The sequence below is a fragment of the Apostichopus japonicus genome, chromosome 9 (genome assembly GCF_037975245.1).
Source record: "Apostichopus japonicus isolate 1M-3 chromosome 9, ASM3797524v1, whole genome shotgun sequence".
NCBI classification, from domain to species: domain Eukaryota; kingdom Metazoa; phylum Echinodermata; class Holothuroidea; order Aspidochirotida; family Stichopodidae; genus Apostichopus; species Apostichopus japonicus.
In genome coordinates, this window is record NC_092569.1 from 11,750,621 (window position 1) to 11,774,566 (window position 23,946).

A 23,946-nucleotide genomic window follows, 5' to 3' on the forward strand; every position below is an offset into this window, starting at 1 on the left:
TATAGACCCTGACTTTCAAACTAGTAGTGAAAACGAAACTTTTGCATCAAGTTGAAATAACTGAGTGTCGGGGCCCCCCACTACATGTCTCCTTAGTCACTTTTCTAGGTCTTCTGGGTTTTTTCGCATGGACCTTGACCAATGGAAAACGAGAAACGTGCACACCGCCGTGTTGAATGCGATCGACGTAAACAAATTACCAGTCATTCCACCATCTCTATAGTTACCTTACCAATGGTCATTTGCAGCTTATACGCTAAATACTGGAGAGATAGCAGCTTCCTTCATCATGTCTCACGCAATATCTCAGTTTTATTGAGCCTAACGCATTCGTCATTACCACAATTGTCGAAAACAATTCAGACTGAGCTGTTACACTGGTTTGATATTTACTGTGATAGCTATGTCTATATTTTGCTCTTTGTCTGTCCAAGAGAAAGAACTTCATTGATTCATCATTGAAGAACTTTATGACACGATAAATCTGACAACGATATGTTTACTTAATCTCAATTGTGTACAATAGACTTTACCCGTGAAGCGTCTGTTTTACATTTTTTTACAGTATTCTTTGAAAAATATTATGAGCTTACATTATGGAAAAAGGGAACAATTCTAAAGTTGATATACTGGCGCTTCGTTCAGAGCAAGCACGGGTTTGTTTTTCACTTTCAAAAAACGCCGTTAAATTAACCCAAACGGAGTAGTAAATTTGATATACATCTCATAGCCAATTTTATTAAAGGGAATATAGAATACTTATTACTCTTACACGTACATACATTTTTAACTAAATGTTGGAAAGGAAATGTTGCGTTGGTTGGCTTCTCTTCATTATTGGAAGACAGTGAACATCCTAAAGCCTTTAGTCATTATGTATAATAAAGAGAGATAGAACGATAGATCGATAGATCGATAGATCAGCAGATCGATTGATCCACAGATCGACGGATCAACGGATCGACGGATCGATGGATCGACGGATCGACGGATCGATAGATAGAAAGACAGACATACAGACAGACAGGCAGACAGCCAGGCAGGCAGGCAGGCAGGCAGGCAGGCAGACAGACACAAATACAGACACACATACAGACAGACAGACAGATAGACAGATAGACCGATAGACAGATAGACTGATAGACAGATAGACAGATAGACTGATAGACAGATAGACAGATAGACAGATAGACCGATAGACAGATAGACAGATAGACAGATAGAAAGACAGACAGATAGAAAGACATACATACAGACATACAGGCAGACCGATAGACAGACAGGCAGACAGATAGACAGATAGACAGAAAGACAGATAGACAGCTAGACAGATAGACAGATAGACAGTGATATATCAATGTTTAGAATGGAACGTCGTACTATTTTAGACAATGTCGAATTAAACTACTCACTCAGTACTCTAAAGCCATACGCAGTTTTTAGTATATCAACTGAAATATGCATCAGTCTGTTTAATATTAGTTAATATTATGAACAGGTTTCTTTTATGTCATTTCTCCTTTATTCACAGTGTTGACAAATCCTGGTTTCTCCTAGCAACCTACGATTTATTTCCTTTTCATTAATCTTCTATTTTGCTCTTCATAATGACGTCTTGTTTGAACTTTTCTAGGAACTGTCGATGTTGTGTTTGTTTGTAATATTCATTTCAGTTTTTATCATCTCCTCCTTTTCATGGGTTTATTTTTTATGCATTATGTACGACTCATATGCAAACAATGCTTTAACAATAAGGGAATCAACTAATAGTTTCAATCCGGATGAATAGTAGCCATCTCCAACTTTCAATGAATAAAGCAGCGCTGTTTTAAAAAATTATTGTGATCATATCAAGTTTAATTTATAATTTATATAATTTGTTCATATCAAAGTAAAATAGGAAGGAACAAAGATTAAAGAAATAGATTGTCAGATTGGAGAAAAGGTCCATGTCTGCATAATGTCTAATAGTTTGCAACACATATCTTGATGAAATTTGATGTCCCCGACTGCGTTCCCCTTCGGTCACCCCTCCCACTCTCCCCTCTCCTCACGGAAAGGACTGTTACCTGACTGCCTATGCGGTTGCTCGATCACTTTGGTATATCATGAACAACGGTTTCAAATTCCCTTTTAGTGACATTCTTGTCAGGATAAGGTAATGATCTACAGCCAAATATGTATTTATTCAAATCAGGTTAATTCAATTATACAATATATTGACCATTCTTGGACTTGTGTTTTTCTCGAATGGTGAATGTACGATTCCGAGACCTTCACAACCTCGTGCAAGTCAGTGAATAATGAACTCGTGATTAAAATTGACATTTAGTAATATGAATAACTAAATAAGAAAAATATCCTATAACCGACGAGAATACGGATTGATTAAACCTGGAAACAACTCTGAGGTAGCATGCTCCATGCAAATACACTAGTTGACTTACTGTACATACTAAATCGCCAATAACTTTATAGGTCTCTAAGTCTTGTGATATGTCGTTTCATATGTGACGTATCAGCATTCTTTAAGACACTTAGGTCACTAATTTTCCGTTTGTTGCCACTTTAGTAAATGTAAGACAGAATTAAATATTAATTCTTCCAAGTCAGAGCTTTGAAAGGTAATTCAACTTTTTTTGTATTTAACCACCTGATACACACAGAGGATAGAGTTACTACTGTAAATCCAACTCGATGCATTTGTTGGGATTACAGATATCCTTAGTTCTTACTATAAACCTATAGTATCACATCCTACCGATTGAACAGATTCATCGACACGATCCAGCTTTTACTGTGGTACAAAACTTTAAGATGGATAATAGTTACTATAATCTCTGTGTGAATCCGTTGTTTTAAATTGAATTAAGTTCATGCACGTACGTTCTCAAAGAATACGTCTATACCATTAGAAGCCACATTGTATCTGGAGTCACTATCTCGTAGTTGTAGGCAGGGACGTAGCCAGGGGGAGCAGTGGGAGCAACTGCTCCTCCCTTTCAGTGTCGAAAAATTTTAAAAACTGTTGTTTTTTGCATGGTATTTTGTCAGTGCTCTTTTGATCTTGAATACTCGTCAGCTCCGTTGACTCGATTATAATCGTAATAACACTTCGGCTTACTGATTCAGCTACTTAGTTTGGCAGATGCAATTAGCTAAATTTAGCCTATAGCCTTTTACAAACCCACAGTTGGCCACTGCGTAATAAAATACATATAGCCTATCTAACTGCACTCGATGGAGTGTCACGAACCGTATGCACAACGACGACGAAAACGTGAGTTTTAATCCTTTCTATGATTCGTCATAAGTTGTTGCACGAACAGCATGTTATGAAGCTTATTAAGCAATCGTACGTGATACGCGCTTCATATAAATAATTATTACAGTGTTTCTTCTCTTAGCAAATTATCAACTTCTCTTAAATCTACTCTATTGTAGTTGGTACTAAGTACTTTGTAAACTTGGGTTGCCTCAAATTGTTCAGATGTTAACATTCATACATTAGTCTTCCTTAGTCAGGGAATTTCAAAGATAGTATAGCCTATAGCTCTGATCAAAGTTAAAAAATACAATATTTTGATCAATTTAATGATTGTTATACTCTAATTTAAAGGTAGTGTTTTACATCCACTGGGCGGAATATTTGAACGAGAATCATTCATTTGGCCTCGGGTGTCACACACAAGCTAACGTACTTAGCCTGAGCATACACTCTGACTCTGCATTGTTTTAAACATTACCAGACGTATTTGAATTTGCAACAGTCTATGAGTGCCTCTCCCTTTTAATATATGCCCGGTAAACCTACATGAAGGGCACTAGGTCTATGTTATGTAATGCAGGACGCATAATTATGCGTAATGAATTGATGCATATTTACTTCTCTCTAAACATTAGAAACCGTATAATCTTATCATAATGATGTGAAATTCTGCTACAAAATATGAAAGTTTATATTGTCCATCAGTGAAGTTCGTCAACTGTATTAAAGTCCAGACATTGGACAATAAACGAGAATCATCCTACTGTAAAATTTGTAAAAGAGCACTTTGTTTGTCTTTCTGATATAATATTGAAAAGAACAAAGAATTCAAACAGGAAACAAAATCTGCTGATAATTTGATATCATATGATAATGATGAAACTGGCAAAACATTGCACCAGATCGCATATAAGGACCTTCAATTGTTCAAAAATGTATCAATTAGATAGATCCCAAGAAAGGTCAATATATGGTTGTTCATGAAAAACATTTTCCTAAGTAGGATATGCCAGAGTTATCGAGAAACCAGCCAGCCAATCAGGTAATAGCCTTTTCCTGGGAAAGCAGTCGGGGATATCAAATTTCATTAAGTTATGTGATGCAAACTATTATACCTTGGGGTAGCAGACATGGCGCTTTTCTCAAATTTCACAATCTTTATCTTTAATCTCTCCTCCTTCCTGCATGTTTTTTGTAATTTGAGCAAAATATAAATCCCACTAGATATGGTCTTAATCGTTCCTGTCAATACAGCGCTGTTTTATTTATTGGCAGTTTAAGAAGGTATTTTTTTAAATTACTACTCATCCTTGAGTAAAGTCGAATTTCATGACATATTTAAGTAACCTTATTGGCAAACAATCTATGTTTCATATTAAAATATCTAGCCAGCCAGCCATGTTATTGTCTCCTCCCATCTTATTAAATGATTAACATTTTAGCCTCCCACGATTCGTTAAACTTCCCTACTGCGCAGAGATTAGAAAAAGAGACCCAACCTTTAGTGAATTGATGAATATGCATGAATCACTTAAAAGCTCGACAACATATGGCAATTTAAAACCATGACATAGTACATCAGAACATGTAACGAACAATTTTGAATCAGACTGAGCTCAAATCTGAGAACAACTGAAAACATGGCTGTTAAAGAAAATAGCATATGTTTCCAACACCTTCTTATTTTCATGGCATGTTTTGGTACATCTTTAGCAGCAGGCAGTGAGTATTCTTTATTTATATATTTTTTTTTCCGTTCCTTATCATGCATTTTGACAACTGAAATAAAGTAAATATGCATACAGTCAGTAGCTTGAAACCTAATTCATTTACGATATATAGAATAAGAACTAGCGAGATCCTGATGTAATTGTAGCATAATCCACTTCTATTTTCAAATAAAACAGTTTGTTCTGTCAGCAGTGATGTGACGTTGTGTATATGGTGTAATTGGGTGATTGCTATACTCTGTTTTTATTTTACTTGGTGTTTCTATGGATACTCAAAGTTACGATATAACTTACGATTATGATTGTAATCGGAAATTTGGCACGAATATATCAAGGTATGTGACAAGAGTAAGTTTGTAGACGGAAACCTATATATCAATTTATGTAATCAATAATAACGAATTAAAACGCACTTTTATGTTTAATAAAGAAGGAAGAAATCAAAGCAGCTCAGATATTTGACTGCATTGGTTATGTGCACAATAAAAATAAACATACGAAACAGATCTGGAAAAACTTTGAATTCAAGAAATGAGTTAGAAACAGATGTAACTACACTTTCTACAATTTGAATTCAACATTCTGAGAAAAAAAATATGCTGAAAGCAAATCCGATCCTCTTGAAATGGTAATTCACCCTTCCGCTCCCACCCCAATCCTCCCGAAACGCGGACAAGCTCCCGTGACAAACTTGTAATCATTAGTCCACTGTGCCTTTTCTTTTGTCATTTCGCTTTTAGGATTGTGTAAATTTGCGGAGAAGTTTCCTGGTGTAGGAGGAAGTTGTTACAAAGGCTCAACAAATGGTGAGACTTTCACTTCTATAGTTCAACTAGATCTTGTCCTAAGTGATTACAACATAATATACAATTTTCCGTTCATTTTCCCGCTATAGTTAAGGTTAAAGTACTAACAAGAAAACTTTATCAAAGCTTATGGAATTTTGCTGAAATGGATGCGATCATCTGTTTTCTCATATTTTTACTTTGGGGAACATTCATAGAATCAACAGCTTGAAACATCGGTTGCAAAGATGTATTAGAGATGTAGGCTACATACATTGGATAATAAGCGTTACTTACATACCAATACGATATATATATATATATATATATATATATATATATATATATATATATATATATATATATATATATGGAGATTGTATCTAAGTGGAGATTGTACACAAAAAGAGGCAGTTTTTGTTTACTGTTAGCACCTGTGAAATAGGCACCCACACCTTGAAAAACGTTTCTTAAGATACTTTATCATTCGATTCTTTATCTCTCGATGACGTGAAGTTGTACCAAACAGGTACAGCATAGATACCTCTGTTAAAACATGACACGATTTATGCTAAAACTAGAGACCAAATAATGCATTCTGCTCAATATATTCCATATATGACAATTTAACGTCAGGTTTTCGCTAATGCGTACCCATAAGAAGTCAGTTTTCGATGTTTTCTCAACCTCTGATGCATTAATTTTAACATTTTATGATCTAGACGACAAGCGGCCTTCATGTTTTATGTTAATGTTAGCAAAACACATTTCCTTCCATATTTTGGGGAATGAGCAATAAATCTTTTCGATGGTTTGTTGAAACTATATCATTAACATATTGCTGAAAATTGAAATGATGATCGACAAATGAAATCTTGTATATGTTGCATGATAATGCAGTGTCATAAGCATATTTTGTGACTGAGAGATGATCGTTAGATTTAATTTCGTCCGTGTATAAAGCAAACAGTAGAGCAGACAATGGACCCGACTTTTATAGTCCTTTTCTAATTTAACTTGTCGTTAATCCTGTCGTTAAGAAATGAGCTATAGCCAATTTAATAGCCATGGATCAGTAATAATTCCAGATTAATCTTTAATTAACTTGACCGTATTGAAGTGAAACCAGGTAAAGCACCTTTGATATAGTGTTTAGCTTGTTATTCAATTGGGACACAACTTCATGGATACGTAAAATCACATGGTACATCTTTTCTGTAAGCAAATTGACGTTTGTCCCCACACTGATTAAAACCTAACCATCAACTGTGGCAGCAGAAGCTTTTGCATAATGTTAACTACAATACTCGCTAAATCAGTTGGTCTAAAATCATTGACATGTTTGAGATTCTTCACTTGAAATTTGGAACAGGGAATGTTAATGCCGTTTTCCACAGGCTAGGGATTTCACTATTTTGCAAGCTTTCCTGGAAATTTGATATGAATATTGGGACTCATTCAGAAGAGAAACATGTAAATACGCACCAAGGGATGTTGTCCGATCCACAAGTAGTAACTCTTTTATCCTTTTTTAATTGACGAGTTACCAAATTAACATCCTATTTAGGACAATCGATGTTTATTTCAGGTAAACATAATGGGATATCATTATTTACAGAGTAATTGAAACGTTAAACTAGAATTCAATAAGCATAATGTGACCATCTTTATGTGGATATTTTAAAATATGCCAGGAATTTTATATTTTGTCACGTGTTTAAGCGCCTTCTAATATCACTCAGAATGAACGTATATTTTGGTCAGTTTTGGGCGGACGGGACTCTTACGCTCATAAGTTCCCCCACCCCCCAGTCCCGCCTTCCCGTTTATTTAGTAGAACGGTCCCACAAAAATGAATTTCTGCTAATACTGTCCTGGTTAATATCATAAAATGTTCCACCTCTTTCCTGGTCAAATTAACCTACATTTCCTGGTTGGTGCTAATACTATTCTGGTTAATATCATAACATTTTCCACCTCTTTCCTGGTCAAATTAATCAACAATTCCTAGTTGATGCTAATACTATCCTGGTTAATGTCATGAAATATTTCTCCTCTTTCCTGGTTAAATTAACCAACATTTCCTGGTTGATGTCACCATTATCCTGGTTAATATTTAAACTGATTTTTCACCTCATTCCTGGTTAAATCACCCCTTTCCTTGTTAATACTATTGGGTATGCCACCTTATTCTCCATTTAAGTTGCAGTGCATTCAAATTGAGAAAAAGCAAAACATAAATTATAAAAAACATAATCAATGCTACTGATAGCTAACTTTATCGGCATCTCCATTACTTTCGAATTTTGAGTACTAAGTGAACTTTCGCAATTTAGTTTAATTCATTCCTCAAATACTTATACAATGAATTAATATAAGAAATGCAATACTGAAATCAACATTTTGAGGACATATTTACAGCATAACCATCGTCACATGCTGAAGCTCTGATTGCTCGACATCAATTGTGAAATGTAACAGGGATACCAAGACCTTGATCAGCACTTTTGCACAAGGCTACAACTTGAAAATCACTTGAACAGTTTTCAGTACAAAACAAGAAATCCTCTCTTGAAAAACTTGATCAAAGCCTCTCTCCCAATAACCTTTGTTACGACAAAATTCAGCCCTGTGTCAGTAGCTTATTTTCTTTAAAGGTACGCTGTATTAGCCGCAAATATGCTACATACTCAAATGTGGTCACCTTTGGTCAGTATTCTTAAACTGTTTTTATTACAACCTTTGAGGAAATTATCCCATTCAGTCATCTTGTGTTCCTTAAAAAAATGTCTGAGAACAATTGGAGAGTAAAGACCTCAAGGAAGGTACTTTTTGAAAACTTCTTGCCATTATAGCGTGCTATAATTTGGGGCCTATACTGACTACCATTAAACTAGATAGGAAGGTCTTAGAAGATCTATGTTCACATTGGTGTTGATTACGATGACCTAATACCAAATTTATTGTTTTAATCTAATTATTTACTTACTGGTAACTAATTCATATTTTTAATTGAATTACAATTATATTTTACCACTTTGCACAGGCAAACCGAACATCTGCAAGACAATAATTAGGCTTCCAACAATACCATTAATGTTTTAGTCATAAGCTCATCCTTGGACCTCAGATACTTGTGCAAATCATTTTAACTCCAATAGAAAGTGGTAAGTCAAAGCTTATTATCATAACAAGAAAGATTGTCCTTGAACATGAATTTTCTGAAATTCTGAATGACCATAATTATGATCACGTTTTGCATTCATCCATATGTCCGTCCGTGGACTCAGGAAGAAGCGTTTCAAAACAATTAACTAAAGTGACCCCTAAATGACCTAGGACATAAAATTCCTGAGCACTTCCACATGTCTCTTCATCACAAGCCATCTCTATGCAAGTTTAATTAAAGTTGTACCAACATGTATTATCAATTGTGGACAGAGAGATGAATTGAAATGCAAAACATCAATTTTTTCTCATAAAAACAGCTACAATCACCTTCTTGATGTGCATCATCCAAGCCAAAGACATCCTTCTACTACTGCAAAGCTGTGTTACTTGGTAGCCTCTCTCAATTTCTCATTTTTCGCCTCTTCCAGTTTGTACCAATCTAGGAAAGGAATGAAGCAATTTAAGTATTAAATGGTGTGTTAACGAACTAGAATGAAAAAGAAGATTAATCGCTTTCTTCAGTCTACTAGTTTGTGCCAAACTTTTTGAAAACATTATTTTTTATCAGTTTCAGTTGTAGAAAAGGAATAAATAGCCTATCTTTTATAGCAAGTGCAGTAACAGACTGTGTTGGCAGCCAATTAAAGATTAAAGATTCTTCACGCTCGTTCCCTCTGATCTTTTTCGACAAACAAGAAAATGGAGGTTTAAGTACACACAGCCTGTGTTCGTGAACTTGACATACCAATTGCATAATAGGCGATGGTCAAATGTGTTAATGTGCATAACACGTCGCTTGGAGCAAAATGAGTCAATAGTGTTATTTACAGCACTTAGCCTATAGTCAAACCAAAGGGTGTGATACTGGTTCAACATTGGTTCTGTTGTCATTTTATGGTAGATGAAGGTGGCACTGAAAGCTCTCTATCAAGCAATTTGCTCTTCGCTTTAGACAAATTTGTTGCCATGCTTTGCAAAGTCCAATTGCTTCTGGCTGATACCTCAGTAAATAAATTGTTCAATTTCCTTAATTTCCTTACAGATGTAAACTGGTTCCACTTTACCAATAATCAGTGGGCTTTCAGCTGGCACAATTCCATGTAGATTAAACATAAATCTAAAAAATAACAATTACTTGTTTTACATGTATATGAATAATTGCAAGGATGCACCCTTGCACCCGTCGATGTTGAAATTCCCCCCCCCCCAAAAAAAAAAACAGAGTGACAAGAGAAAAAGCCAAGTTCATCTGCAACAAAAGATTTGTGAAATTGTTTGAAGTTGATACTTCTCCCAACCTCCCCGCCCCCTTTCCAAGATAGCCAAGGTATCTCACTGCTCTATAACAACAATTTTTAAAAGGACTGACACTTTACTGAAGGCCATGGTCCCACTCTTTGTTTATACCATGGAGAAATAAAACTAGAAGTCAGAGACTTGCCATCTGCAATACAGAATGTAGGATATGCTTAGAATAGTGTACAATTATGTGTTGTACAGTCCTGATTTTGGCCTCTCTGTTTTGACATTTCTAAGATAGATGCACTTTAATTTAACTGAATTTCTCTATTACAAGAAATTCATCTAATATAAAATTGATGACTTCGCAGTGGCTTCAAGTTATGCTATCACAATTTGCGGAGAGTAAGAGATCAATCTTGTGCAAAGATAAATCGATATATTTTAACACTTTAATAGGAGGAAGTGTATGGAAGTATGAGATAATGGTATATTGCAATGATCGCAGTGACCTCAATTGACCTCTACATGCATAACTTATACATGGTATCAATCACCTTGCAACCGAATTTTGTGTTGGACTTTTGACTTGATGGTATGAGTTGTAGTTGCTCAACTACAATATACCACCATAGGGCTAAGTAAACTGCAGCCTACAGATTTTTCATGTACTTTGCAAGTACGGTAATGGAAGGCTCAAGGTTGTGTGTTTCTTGTACTTTGTCATGATGGCTGTTAGCTCCTCTTGGGACAAATCTTCCATTTCTGCCAAACAAAATAACACATAACAGCAGAAAGAGTTATTTATTTCTGCACCTAACAGAAGCCGGTCACCCTTGTTAGAAATAGTTTCAAAGTAAAACAAAATCAATTACATTTACGGTCTTTATTTGAGTGTTGTACCATGTTTAAATACTTATCAGTTTGTATCCATACAAACATTCTCTCCCATGAAAACTGTATATGTGTTCCTTTTTGAATGTTCAGAAATCAATACCACAAGGAATCCTGTTGTGGGCAGTTCGGTTTATTGAGATTTACACCAATTTCATGATCTTCTGTGATATATACGGAAACATAATATGCCTTACTGTTAATGTGTCCCTTTTTAATGTTCAGAAAATCAATGCTATAAGGAGTCCCTGCTATGGGCAGTTCAGTTATTGAGATTTACACCAGATTCATGATCTGCGGTGCCTAATATGGAAATATAATCTGCCTCACTGACAGTGCTTCCAAACCTACCTCTGGAGAGTACAATTGTAGAATAAGAACAACATGAGATGTAATAAAACTCATTTCTGTTTTATAGTGTGAGGCTTATAACATTAGGAGTGCAAAGCTGTGACCATGTGGTGTTTCATTTTTACATGTCTCACGTGGATAAAACGTATTTGTGACTAAGCCTAGGTTATACCTATATCATTGCATGGGTAGGCTTAGCCTAATTAATTTCAGCCAAACATTTTTTAAGTTTGACAAACAAGTACCCCCCCCCCTAATTTACTTTGAAGTATAGTCTAGATTGAGATTATCCATACACAAGTTTCTTGGTTTTTATAAATGAATAGTTCTGTACAAAATTATCATTTTTTAAATTATATTTCAATGCATATAACCTAATTTTACTAATATAGCTTAACTGGTTATAGCCTAGCATGGGCCCGGTAAGTTTTACACTCAGAGGTTAATCTCTTCTTTCACTGTCGGCAATCACTAATAGCCATTTCCCGAACATGTAGACCACTAGTAGAATAGCCCAAGCCTATAGTCTTTTAAAAGCGAAGGCAGGCTAGGCCTACAGGGTCTAAGACTAAAGTGTACTGACCCAAGAGCACAAATGTCTATGCATAATATCACCCTAAATGTGTGGCTTTGATTAGGTGTGCCCTTAGAAGCTACCGTAAACCACAATTACTCGCATTTGGTAGAAGTAGTCACTAGAGGCGGTCGTTAATTATGGAAGGTCTTGCTTTGAGTATGACCATAGGCGTACGGGATCGTTTCAGTTTGGGGGGGCAGAACTTTTCGTGCCCGAAAGTTCCCGTGACACTATCTAAGCGGAGCGCCACCATCGGTTGGCGCGTAGCGTACAAGAAAATTTTTGGCACACAATGCCTCTCAGATTGCCGGAAACGGCACTTCTGAGGCCTTGCAAGTTGCATGTATAAACATTCTTTATTTTATAATCTCACGTTTTAGAAATTTACACTTCCCCAAAAATTTGGTAAATTAGAAGAAGAAAAAATGGTAACATCACTTTGAGGGGGGAAAAATGGGACAGTATATCTTTTAAGCTCCTATTTAGTTTCCTTATTTATTATTTTCACACAGTACTCAGCTACCTCCAGAAAAACATACATTGTTCAACGACACGTAGGCGGGATAATGTCGCTGTGTCGGGTGAGACTGCAATTTGTCTCACAAAAAAGTATAAAATATTACAAAGAATATTATAAACCTGTACTTCTAGGCTTGTAGGCACTCCCCCCCCCCACACACACACACACAAGAAAATGTTTCTTATATACACTCATGTTGGGGATGTCCAGGTCAAGGGCGGCGGAAGCACTTTTAATCTGGGGGGGGGGGGCACCGACATCAAAGGGCACTTTGAAAAAATTCGATTGGACTGATGCAGCCTTATATTTAGTACCCTTTATAGCTCTTATTGTATTATCTTTTTTTTGTGTATACACATCACTCCATCAACGCCCCCAAAGGAAAATATGCATATACTAGCACTACAATATCCAATGCGCAAATTGGGAAACAAGGAACAAGTTTTCTTTTGAGACAAAATAAGGTGATATCATGCTAGTTGCTAATGTAGGAATCTTCCGATTTTTTTTTATTGTTAATATCTTAACAAATTTTTCCCATTCGAAATAGCTTTGAATTTGACCCACAGAAATTCATGAAAAGTCACGGGCTTAGCCAGGATTTGCAAAGTTGTATGCACAACTATCTGAGCGGAGCGCCACCATCGGTTGGCGCGGAGCGCACTATAAAATTTTTGGTCTTACAAACCCCTCAGATGGCCGGAAACGGCCCTTCCCGAGTGTTCATTCTGGTTCCCTGGCCTCTTGCTAACTTGAGGCACCTCAATTTTTATGTAGAAAATGGCAAATTTTTAACCTGAGGAAAAGTGGGGGCGGAACGTGCCCGCTGTGCCCCCGGTTCCGCTGCCCTTGGTCCAGGTATACAATTGACTAGTTAGAAAAAAATTGATCGTGCAAAAAACGTGGTAGCCCAGATGAACTGCGCTTACAGTGGTGTTACATGGAAATATTTGGGCATCATGATGCTAAATAAAGAAAATCATGGATTTGTCGGGAAAAAATTGAAAAAGATTCGGGCAAGCTACTGCATATATTTCCAGAGGACAAGAAATTCGGGCAAAAGTCCTGAAAAATTCCTGAAAAATTCCTGCAGCCTAAAAAAAAAATATTTATATATATATATATATATATATATATATATATATATATATATATATATAGATATATATATATAAATATATATATATATATATATATATATATATATATATATATTCTCCTCTTTAGGCTGCCCGAATTTTTCAGGACTTTTGCCCGAATTTCTTGTCCTCTGGAAATTTGGGGGGGGGGGCAATCTGCCCCACCCCTGCCCCCCCCCCCCGCCTCGTACGCCTATGAGTATGACGCACAGTAGGAATATACTTACTTGGGTCTAGACTTAGGACTAGTCCGAAAGTACTTACTATACAAATACTAGCCTATACTATCTCATAGCTAGTACAGCGTATTTACTACATCATGGAAAGGATCTGGCCTAACTTAGCCTAACAACGTAAGAGCTAACGTTAGGTTATACTTCAATATCGCGCGTACTGACTGTATCGCAGAAATGGCAAAAACGACGTGATCCCGTTATTTCACCTTTCCATTTAAACACTGATTTAAGGTTACTCATACCCCTTTAATCTAGCAAGAATTTGACTTCGTCATCTGCAATAATTAGATGGTTATTTGCACATTTCTTCGTTGTATTTGACTGTTTCTCCTGCTTAACCCCCTATCATATATGAATATTTAGTGCGATGAGGATGGAGCTAGCGCTGTAACCATCCTCTGTCCATCAAGGAGAAAACTACTGATGCCTTTATGTGATACATCTTTACACCATCAGAAAGAGCACCACCTTCTTCACACCCTCACTGTCTGTCAGCTTTTACTGTTTCTCTACAGAGTCACATGACTTTGCTAAGAGGCTGACAAGAATAGAAAAACACTGCTTGTCCTATAAAGACGAAGCTAAACAGTTTGAATATGTGGAATGACCAAAATCGAAGTCAGTTAAGAAGATATTTTTGTAAATAATAATTGTTAAATAGCTGTCAGGTATTTAAGTTATTACTTTACTTGTAATCGAGCGGAACAGGAATTTATGGATATTTCTACTGTTCCATGTTCGTTTCATACTCCAGACATCCTATTTTTTTTCATTAATAGAGACAAACTTAAGAGGAACTGATTAATTGAAAGGTGTGAAATACCAACAGAATTTACATCTGTTTTCTCAAGATTTTCGCAGGTTGCAAACACAGAGAAAGAAGGAACCTCTTTATTAACCTATAACAAATTCACCTTTTAATTGTGTTCTCTATTTAAGATGATACTACCAAGCAGAGCACCAACTCCTTGTCCGGGACTACGGTCTCCCCAGTTGAAACAACCACGCAGAGCACAACCTCACCGCCGATTAGCACACTCTCCTCTTTGCCTGACACTACGGTGTCCTCGGTTGAAACAACAGCGCAGAGCACCACCTCACCGCCAGTTGAAAGCTCCTCTCAGTCAATCGACACGACTCGTTTATCAACCCCGACTGTCTGCCTACGTGGTCAGCTGCGATGCTACAATGATGACAATGAAATGGTTTGTGCGGCACCTGAGAATTGCACATGTCAAATGACAAGTGTGAATGCAAGCATTTCGGTGAGTTTCCCAATTTTTTACTTCTGCAGCCAGATATCGAGAAGTCACTTTAATATAAAATAAATGACTTTCAGATGTTTAACTTCAAGCAAAATTGACGGTATTCTGCCAGTTTCCCCCTTGACTCTACGTTAATTTTGATATACTGCTATCCATTCTTTATGCCGACAGCAAAAAAATTATCATCAAAATCGTGGTCATCGTCATCGTCATTTTAATCGTCATCGTCGTCGTCGTCATCTTCGTCACTACATTTATCATTATCATTATTATCGTTATAGTTATTCCTAGTATTGTTGTCAGTGGCGGAGAAACAGGGGGGTTGGGGGTTAAACCCCCCCACTTTTTGAAGAGGGGAGGTTGGCCCACACAATCAACCCCCCTAATTTTTGCCAGTTGTGTTCTGTTATAGCCTATGTTATGTGTCCCAAATGGCATAATAAATCAAATCATTAAATTTGAAATTGTTAAAGTCATTTCAACCTTTTACCTGGTAGGCTACATGAACAATTAACGACCGAAAACTGAGTTAGAATTGACCCACACATTATTTCTAGCCCCTTCCCCCCCCCCCCCCCACCTTGCGCATTGGAACTTGTAGCTCATAGCGCTAACTTCACCCCACAACAGACATACACAAAATAACGTTTTGTTGCTGTTGAATAGCTTTGGAACTATATACACTTGCCAACTTCAACGAGGTGTTTCTAAGTACATGTACGTGAGCAATATGAGTGTCGAAATCTGTCGCTAGGCTAGCGCGCTTTGGCATTATGAACGCGAGGTTAATTTCGCCGCACGTGCCTTACGTTTTACACAGCACCGTTTGGTAAAAATGTACTCTTATTGTTTTTAGGCATGAATTGATAATTACAATGGTTGTGTTGTAGGGGACTTCCTTAGGAGTTAGGACTATTTTGGCAAAGTTTGGAGTATGTGATGACTGTAGATTTTTTGGAAACTTCACTTGAATCATGTGAAAACTCACCTGAACTCAAATGTAAATTAGGTTTGAGACTTTGTTCCTGTATGTAAACCTGTGATATGGTTAGTGTAGAACTATTATGCTGTAACTGACTGAGAGTATCAAGGACAGCTAATAAAACAACATACGGTACTCCAGAATATTTTGCACCCACGCGAGAAAACTGCACTGAAATGAATTTTACTGTATCCTATATGTTGCACTGGTAGAGCGCATGCGATTCAGAAAAAGTTGTTGGATACGGCCGATAGGCTATATAATCCATGGTGACCGTTTATTTACAAGTTGAGAATACAACATGAAAAACGAAAAAATTTGCTTTTCATTATAGTAACACATCAGTGTATTGAACTTTGGCGCAGTTTGATCCAGCATTGTGCAAATGACATGCAGCAGTTCTCATTTTATTGTATTTTATCCACAGTTGTTAAATATAGGACTGAAATCGCATTTGCGGCAGTCTATATTTGTTTTCTGGGAGAGGACCCTAGACCCATCGTATTTGCAAAAGTCTACTTAGATTGTTTGTCCCCTGATTTTCTTTCTGCAACGCCCATGTATTTCTCCAAACTAAATTTCTAAGCCATGAGATCTAAAACTTAAGGAGGTTTAGGAGCATCATTAGGTCTGGAAAGTGTTATTCTGGCGACCTGGTAGGTATATTTGCCAAAAAAATTTCGTACGCTACGCGCGAACCCATGGTCGCGCTCCGCTTAGATAGTGTCAGAGAACAGACACGCGTCCCCACCATTATCCAAGACTGATCAGCGCCCATGCTCAAAACTGTCGATGTGTGTAGTATTCGGTTTCGCAAATATCTGGTATATATTTATTTCCTTCAGCGAAATATTTTAGTAGCCGTCTGAATTTTCGAAAATTCCCCGACCAACATTCTTCATCATACTTCATCATACTCGTGCAATTTTGACCCGTCTGTTAGGGTTTGAAGGAGGTTTTTCTATATCGGTTGTCCATAGATGATATTTTGTGCAACATTATGGGTATGTTTTGAAGTGAATTTATTCACGAGAATTGTGAATTTTCAAATTCTGAACAGTGGGGCTGACGGGTATTGTGGGCCGCGATGAAGAATCACCTACAAAAGCAATGATCCACAGGATACGTGATGAAGTCAAACATGATGTGTGACTGGTAACAATCTTCAAAAAGGTTATAGATGAGAAAAAAGTATTTGGAAATACTTGATTCTCAGGCAAAAGTGTATATATGGTTGGTCAGTTTCAAGCCCGAGAAGTGCCATTTCCGGTGATCTGGGGGGTACCAAAACCAGAAATTTGCTTGAACGCTGCGCGCCAACTAATGGTGGCGCTCCGCTTAGATAGTAATTCGCGCCCCCTCGGGTTAGAAAATCCTGCATACGCCCTGGTTAAATGCAGCTTTTCAAGGCCTGGGCAGTGCCATTTACTGCAATCTGGGAGGCAATACTTGCCAAAAAATTCTTGTGCACTTTGCGCCAACTTATGGTGGCGCTCCACTTAGATAGTGAGCCAGCAGTTATGACTTTTTATTTCATCAATGGCCTGCAACCCCCCCACTTCTGACAAGAAATCTCCGCCACTGATTGTTGTAATTTACTATCACTGTTTACAACCACGTTGCTATTGCACAGGCCGGTGGATTTTATGTCAACCCTGATTGTACAAGAAGGGCTCACTGTATCAATGGCAATGTCACGTGGGATGACGTATACAGTTGCAGCCCCAATGCACTGTGTGAGGAACAAAACAATGTTCGTCAATGTTACTGCAAGACTGGTTACCATGGTGATGGAAACGTATGTGTGCTGACTAACTGCCAAGATGTATATACTGCTGGTATTAACGAAAGTGGTATCTACACCATTAAGCCAACTGGCTGGCCTGGATCACCATTTCCAGTGTATTGCAACATGGCTGACGGAGGTGGATGGACGGTAAGTCATAATATAATCTAGATTTCTGTAGGCCTTTGGTATAATTCACAAATAATGAATCACAGATGACATAAACTATTTATTGGATGTTTAATATTAAGTAATTACTTGCGTCATTAGTTTATTTTAATTAGCATTACACAGATACAGACTGAAAGATTGTGACAAATCCGGATTGTCCTCCGTTGAATTCTATTTGTTTTTCTGTGATTGCTATACGTTCAAATTTTTAACCTTAAAGCATTATTTATTACAAATACAAATACAATGCTGGTTGTAACAACAGTGGTATCTACACCATTAATTAAACCAACTAACTGATCTGGCTTACCGTACTCTTTAATGATACATTGTTAAAAACGACAAACTTTTCAAGCGTTTATTTTAGAATTCTACTTTCCCTCAGTGAGTACACGCTACCTTACACCGAAGTGAAATGTTACATTACTTAAGAAATATGTTGCCCACAACAGGGAGAAGGAAAAAAATCAAAAATAAGCTGCGTTGAATGTTCAACCGACTCGTCGTACACACAATCTCTTTTGCCGTGTCACATAATCAACATTCATAAAATTTGTTTTTTGAGAAATGAGTTGATATTTCCCATAGTCCGGTATACGATGACATTATGGACCAATACATATGTTATCAGGGGGAAAACGCACTTCACGTATATAAGTTACATTGATACATTGATTACTTCTTAACTTATTGATTTTGTTGAACATAGATTGTATATGGCAATGGGGGAAGGTGTTAAAAACGTATTTAAATGAATTGCAGGCAATAACGTTGAATAACAAGAAGGTACATGTCGAGTGTGCTATATTGATTTCAAGGGAGTAGAAATATCACAACCCAGAGAAGATCGAATTCAAGAAGAAGTATACTAGTATTGCATTACTCAAAACACATGTAATTAGAAAACAAATAAAACCGTATGATAATGAATATTATAAAACAACTAACATAAAACATTATAAGCTGAACTAAGCTGTTGACTTATATGTTTGCATGCATGACACAATTATTTTACACATTTACATATCAACACTATTATGGTGCACGTGAATAATAACAAATAAAAATGCCCCGGTGCCCCCCCCCCTCCTCCGGCTCCTACCCCCTGAGTGTAACAGAATAGTGACAATATCGGTACTCTCTTGTAATTTTGTTTTCTTTATGTGATTGCTAGAAGTCAAATAGCAAAAGCTCGTAAAATGTCAATCTTCTATTTCTGGATTGTCTTATATTCGATTATGTTCTTAAAGTACTCAGTAACTGACTTATTTATGTTCATCCTTTGGTTCTGTCACGTAAGTCTTCATAAATATTCCCATGACTTCTGAGTTTTGTATAACTTTGTAAATCTTAGGAAGTCCTTAATTTATTTTGATTTCAGGTGTTCCAACGTCGAGTTAATGGTTCTGTTGATTTTTACCGTAACTGGACCAGCTACAAAGAAGGCTTTGGTCAGATCGTTCATGAATTTTGGTTGGGTAATGACAAGCTGTATTACATCACCAATCAAGATAACTATCAAATCCGGATTGATCTGGTCGACAGGGAAGGGACTCCACACTTCGCTGAATATGACTCTTTCCGTATCAACGATGAAATTGACAAGTATCGTCTGTCCGCGGTGGGAAATTACAGCGGGACAGCAGAAGTACTAAATACCCACTGTGAGTTAAATAAATAATGGGGATGTTTCCATCTTTTGCCATCTTAGATTACCAAATTCTATCTCCATTAATGTATATAACTTCATAAATAGTTGTTTATCTGAACAAATTATTAAGCACAATCATAAAATATGCTAATTTTTTCAATTAATCATAACATAATTATAATAAAGCCATTGTCACGGCTTCTTCTACATATATTTGGAACTTATTTATTGTCCCTCTATAGTTGTGCCATTTACTTGTTCTAAGTTTATATTCTCCATTTGGATATCAAAACGTTTCGTAGAAAAAAAAACACGACATATATGGGTTATACGTATATATATGTATAAGTTTTTGACGAATGATTAAGTATTAGCAAAATATTGAGCGTATAGTTTTTTCCGTAATAATGCTATAAGTGCATGGGGCCTTTTTATCATGATCTGTCATAGATATCACTCTACCGTACCAGCAATATAAAGAGGGGAAAGATTTTGAACTTTATTGCTAGTGTGGAGTAATATGACTTTACCGTTCAAAATTTAACAATGAGTGACCCCTCAGTATTACACTCTAATCGTGTGATTTATTTTAAATCAATATTTCTAATATGAAAGAGATTGTGATTAAAAGTTTCTTAATGCTATGTGATATTTTATATTATACGCACTAGGGTGGAAAAGGGTTATGCTGCTTAAACGCGAGTGTATTATGTATTTTTTTCTCTTTTGTCTTAACAGACAACGAAAATGCTTTGAAATTTCAGTTCAACAGTTTGTTTAGTACTTACGATCAAGATAATGATGATATGGATACTCGTCACTGTGCGGTAGTCTTACAAGGCGCATGGTGGCACAACGTGTGCTGTAGATCCAATCTCAATAGCAACTACTTCGCTAGTGTCATTCCTTCCACTACGAATTGTTGTGGGGGCCATTCCTCTATCTGTTGGAACAACCTACCAGGACCTGACCATAACATCAAATACACCGAGATGAAGATTCGACCTGTACGTGATTAAATATAGCAAATATCTTCAATTTTCTGTATCCTTAGACGGAGTAAGCAGACGCTTCACCACAGATTAAATGAATACGACTTATAGTGTATTCCTAGAGATATTTACGAGCCTGAAATCCCACATCGAGCCTGAAATAATATCCTTCGTTCTCGATAATATTTCGTCATATGAAGGTAATGTTGATTGCAATTTCAGCAGATTCATATTGGCTCATATTTTATGCAGTAGAGTAACGTCATCTTGTATCATTGTTTTAGTCCATTATTTACATTACAACAACAACATATTTCCCAATTAAATTAAATTAACTGAGAATTTTATTTTATTTAAATTAAAAAACAATTACACTTCGTAAATTAAAATGTACTCTCCAAACTGAGGAAACTACAAGAATCTGTTTAGATTCCAAAATCTCGTTACTAGGTATTGCCGTATCACTGTTCAAATCAACAGTTTTCCGACAGTTTGTCCCATATTCGACATTTGGGAAGACATCATATCAACATTAGCCAATTGTAAGATAGGCTCCTGCATGGAATTTGTTAAATCTATTGTTGAATTGACATGGAGTGTGTGTTTGTTGTGGTCCTAATGTAGCATTTGTGTTTGCTCTTTCATTGTGATACCATATATTATTATTAATCATGCGAGTTTACACTGTAATTTAATTGAACGTGTTTCAATTGAAATGGTTTCGAAGTAGTTATTACTTTTTTAAATAATTTGTGGAAATCATCAACTTTGATATTGTTAACAAATACTCATATAACCTTTTCCTTGTCATTAAGTGTATGGATGGATGGATGCATGGATGGATGGATGGGTGGGTGGGTGGGTGGGTGGATGGGCGGATGGATGGATGGATGGATGGATGGATGGATGGATGGATGGATGGATGGATGGATGGATGGATGGATGGATGGATGGATGGATGGATGGATGGATGGATGGATGGATGGATGGATGGATGGATGGATGGATGGATGGATGGATGGATGGATGGATGGATGGATGGATGGATGGATGGATGGATGGATGGATGGATGGATGGATGGATGGATGGATGGATGGATGGATGGATGGATGGATGGATGGATGGATGGATGGATGATTGTTCTTCTTATATCGATCTATTGATCGATCGATCTTGCAAGGACGACTATTTCCTTTGTGGGTGGTCAGGTGGTTTCTTTGAACGATTGCCATGACGACATTTGGATACAAATTCGCTACGCTTGTTGATTGAGTTGGAGCTTTTGTCGGCTCTCTTAATATGAAGAACTTTATTTCCATACAGAGTTGGAGCTGCACTTATATGTATTAGACTGCTTTTAGGGTTTCCCAAGAGATGGAGTGATCGATTACACAATATATATAAGAAGAACAACATCAAAATAGGCTATAGCTGTATGAGGAATATGCAACATATTATAAAAGCCCGCAATAACAAGATTATATCGAAAGCAAACCAGGAGACCAGTGAAATAACTTGCAATTGCAGGAAAAAGAGCGACTGCCCCCTATCTGGGGAATATCTCGTCAGCGATATAATGTACAAACAACGGTCACTACTGGTCAAGAGACAGCCGTATAAATCGGTCTGGTCAGTGGAAGCTTCAAGGCAAGCTACAACAACCACATTAAATATTTCTGCAACTTACGTTATCAAAAGAACCTGAGCTCTCAAAACATATCTGGGACTTAAAAGAAAGAAAATCGATCACTCCGTTGTCTCTAAGAACTTATCAGTTTGAAAAAAAAATACAAATTTTGCTTTTGTAGGAATATTATCTTCCAGTGGGAAAAACCAACCTTTTGTATTCCTATCAAGCACAAAACCACTTAAAGAGGTTAATTTATGTCACTGTTGCTGTATTAGTCAGACACACGTTCGAAACTTAAGTATTCCAGAATCCGCAACTTCATGATGGCACAAGCTAAAAAGATGCACTTTCTATTACTTACTTTTACACAACAATATTTATTGCCGAAATACTTCTTTGAGTTATTTATGTATATTATATTGATTTAAAATTTACTTTATGATAAACGTTTGTGTCAATACATGGTGTTAAACAGTTTCATTGGTGTTTGATATTTTTGAAATTTACTCTGTGGTGCGTTGTGATGTTAAAAGACGCTAGATTGTTTGCAGCTATACATCAACTGTAACAAAGCTTATTAACTATTGACATTCTTCACGTAATCATCTACGTCCTTTTATTGTACCTGTATTGCTTACCATTTTTATCTCTTTTAAAAACTCAACTAACTGTTATCAAAAACACCATGTGGAATAATTGCTTGCCATGGAAATATTCTTTTACAAACTCAACTAACGGTTATCAATAAAACATGTGGAATAATTTCCTGCCATGGAAATATTCCTATGAAGCCTAAAAAACCCGTCTGTGAGCACCTTCAGTTAGGACTGCTAGGTAGGACTATCACATATTCCAGTGAAATTGAGCAATTTCCACGCTCAACAGCCCACGCGTCCTTTACGCAACTACATTTCTTATTTGTTCGCATACACTTAAGAATGATGCTAGCTTGTGTCCGCGGGTGCAGAGGTTGATTTGACTGATCTATTGGCCGAGTTTGCAAGATAATTTCTTCAAGTTGGGTAGGAAGTGCAATCTCAGCCCACGCGTCCTTTACGCAACTACATTTCTTATTTGTTCGCATACACTTAAGAATGATGCTAGCTTGTGTCCGCGGGTGCAGAGGTTGATTTGACTGATCTATTGGCCGAGTTTGCAAGATAATTTCTTCAAGTTGGGTAGGAAGTGCAATCTGCTAAGAACTTATGACTTTAAAATTATGAAAGGTGAAAGGTCAATTGAAGGCTTGATAACAAGAAAGTTTCTGTAATCTAATAAGAAAAGATGGAAGATATGTCAGTCAGAAAATCAAAATCATAAGTTAATGTTGTAAAGTTAATTAAGTAAATGTCTAAAGATAGCCCCGCCCAACCCCACTCCTTACACCCGCCCAATCCCGGCCCCACCCCACCCTTTCAACATTAGCATCCCGACAGTTTGTAAGTCTTAAACGTTTAAGCATATGCAATGGGGGAATAGCATGCTTAACTTCACAATTCATATTTTTTTTTCTGTAATACGTATATAAATGCCATCATTTATCATTGCGCTGGGACGG

General features: G+C 36.8%; 1 protein-coding gene across 4 annotated transcripts in view; it reads left to right on the top strand.

The window, feature by feature from the left end:
* The window catches only part of LOC139974549 (fibrinogen-like protein 1), a 40,528-nt gene extending 18,932 nt beyond the window's left edge, over window positions 1-21,596 (top strand). The window contains exons 1-6 of one of the 4 annotated variants that reach the window (XM_071981761.1): window positions 4,866-4,990; window positions 5,739-5,804; window positions 14,850-15,175; window positions 17,791-18,093; window positions 19,496-19,778; window positions 20,504-21,596. In XM_071981761.1, the coding sequence (XP_071837862.1) occupies window positions 4,909-4,990; window positions 5,739-5,804; window positions 14,850-15,175; window positions 17,791-18,093; window positions 19,496-19,778; window positions 20,504-20,784 (1,341 nt within the window). In that variant the 5' untranslated portion in view covers window positions 4,866-4,908 and the 3' untranslated portion in view covers window positions 20,785-21,596. Of the gene's footprint in view, window positions 1-4,865; window positions 4,991-5,738; window positions 5,805-14,849; window positions 15,176-17,790; window positions 18,094-19,495; window positions 19,779-20,503 lie in introns of those variants that run through there. The other 3 variants (XM_071981762.1, XM_071981763.1, XM_071981764.1) reach the window with 3 other exon arrangements.
* Window positions 21,597-23,946: the final 2,350 nt, after the last annotated feature.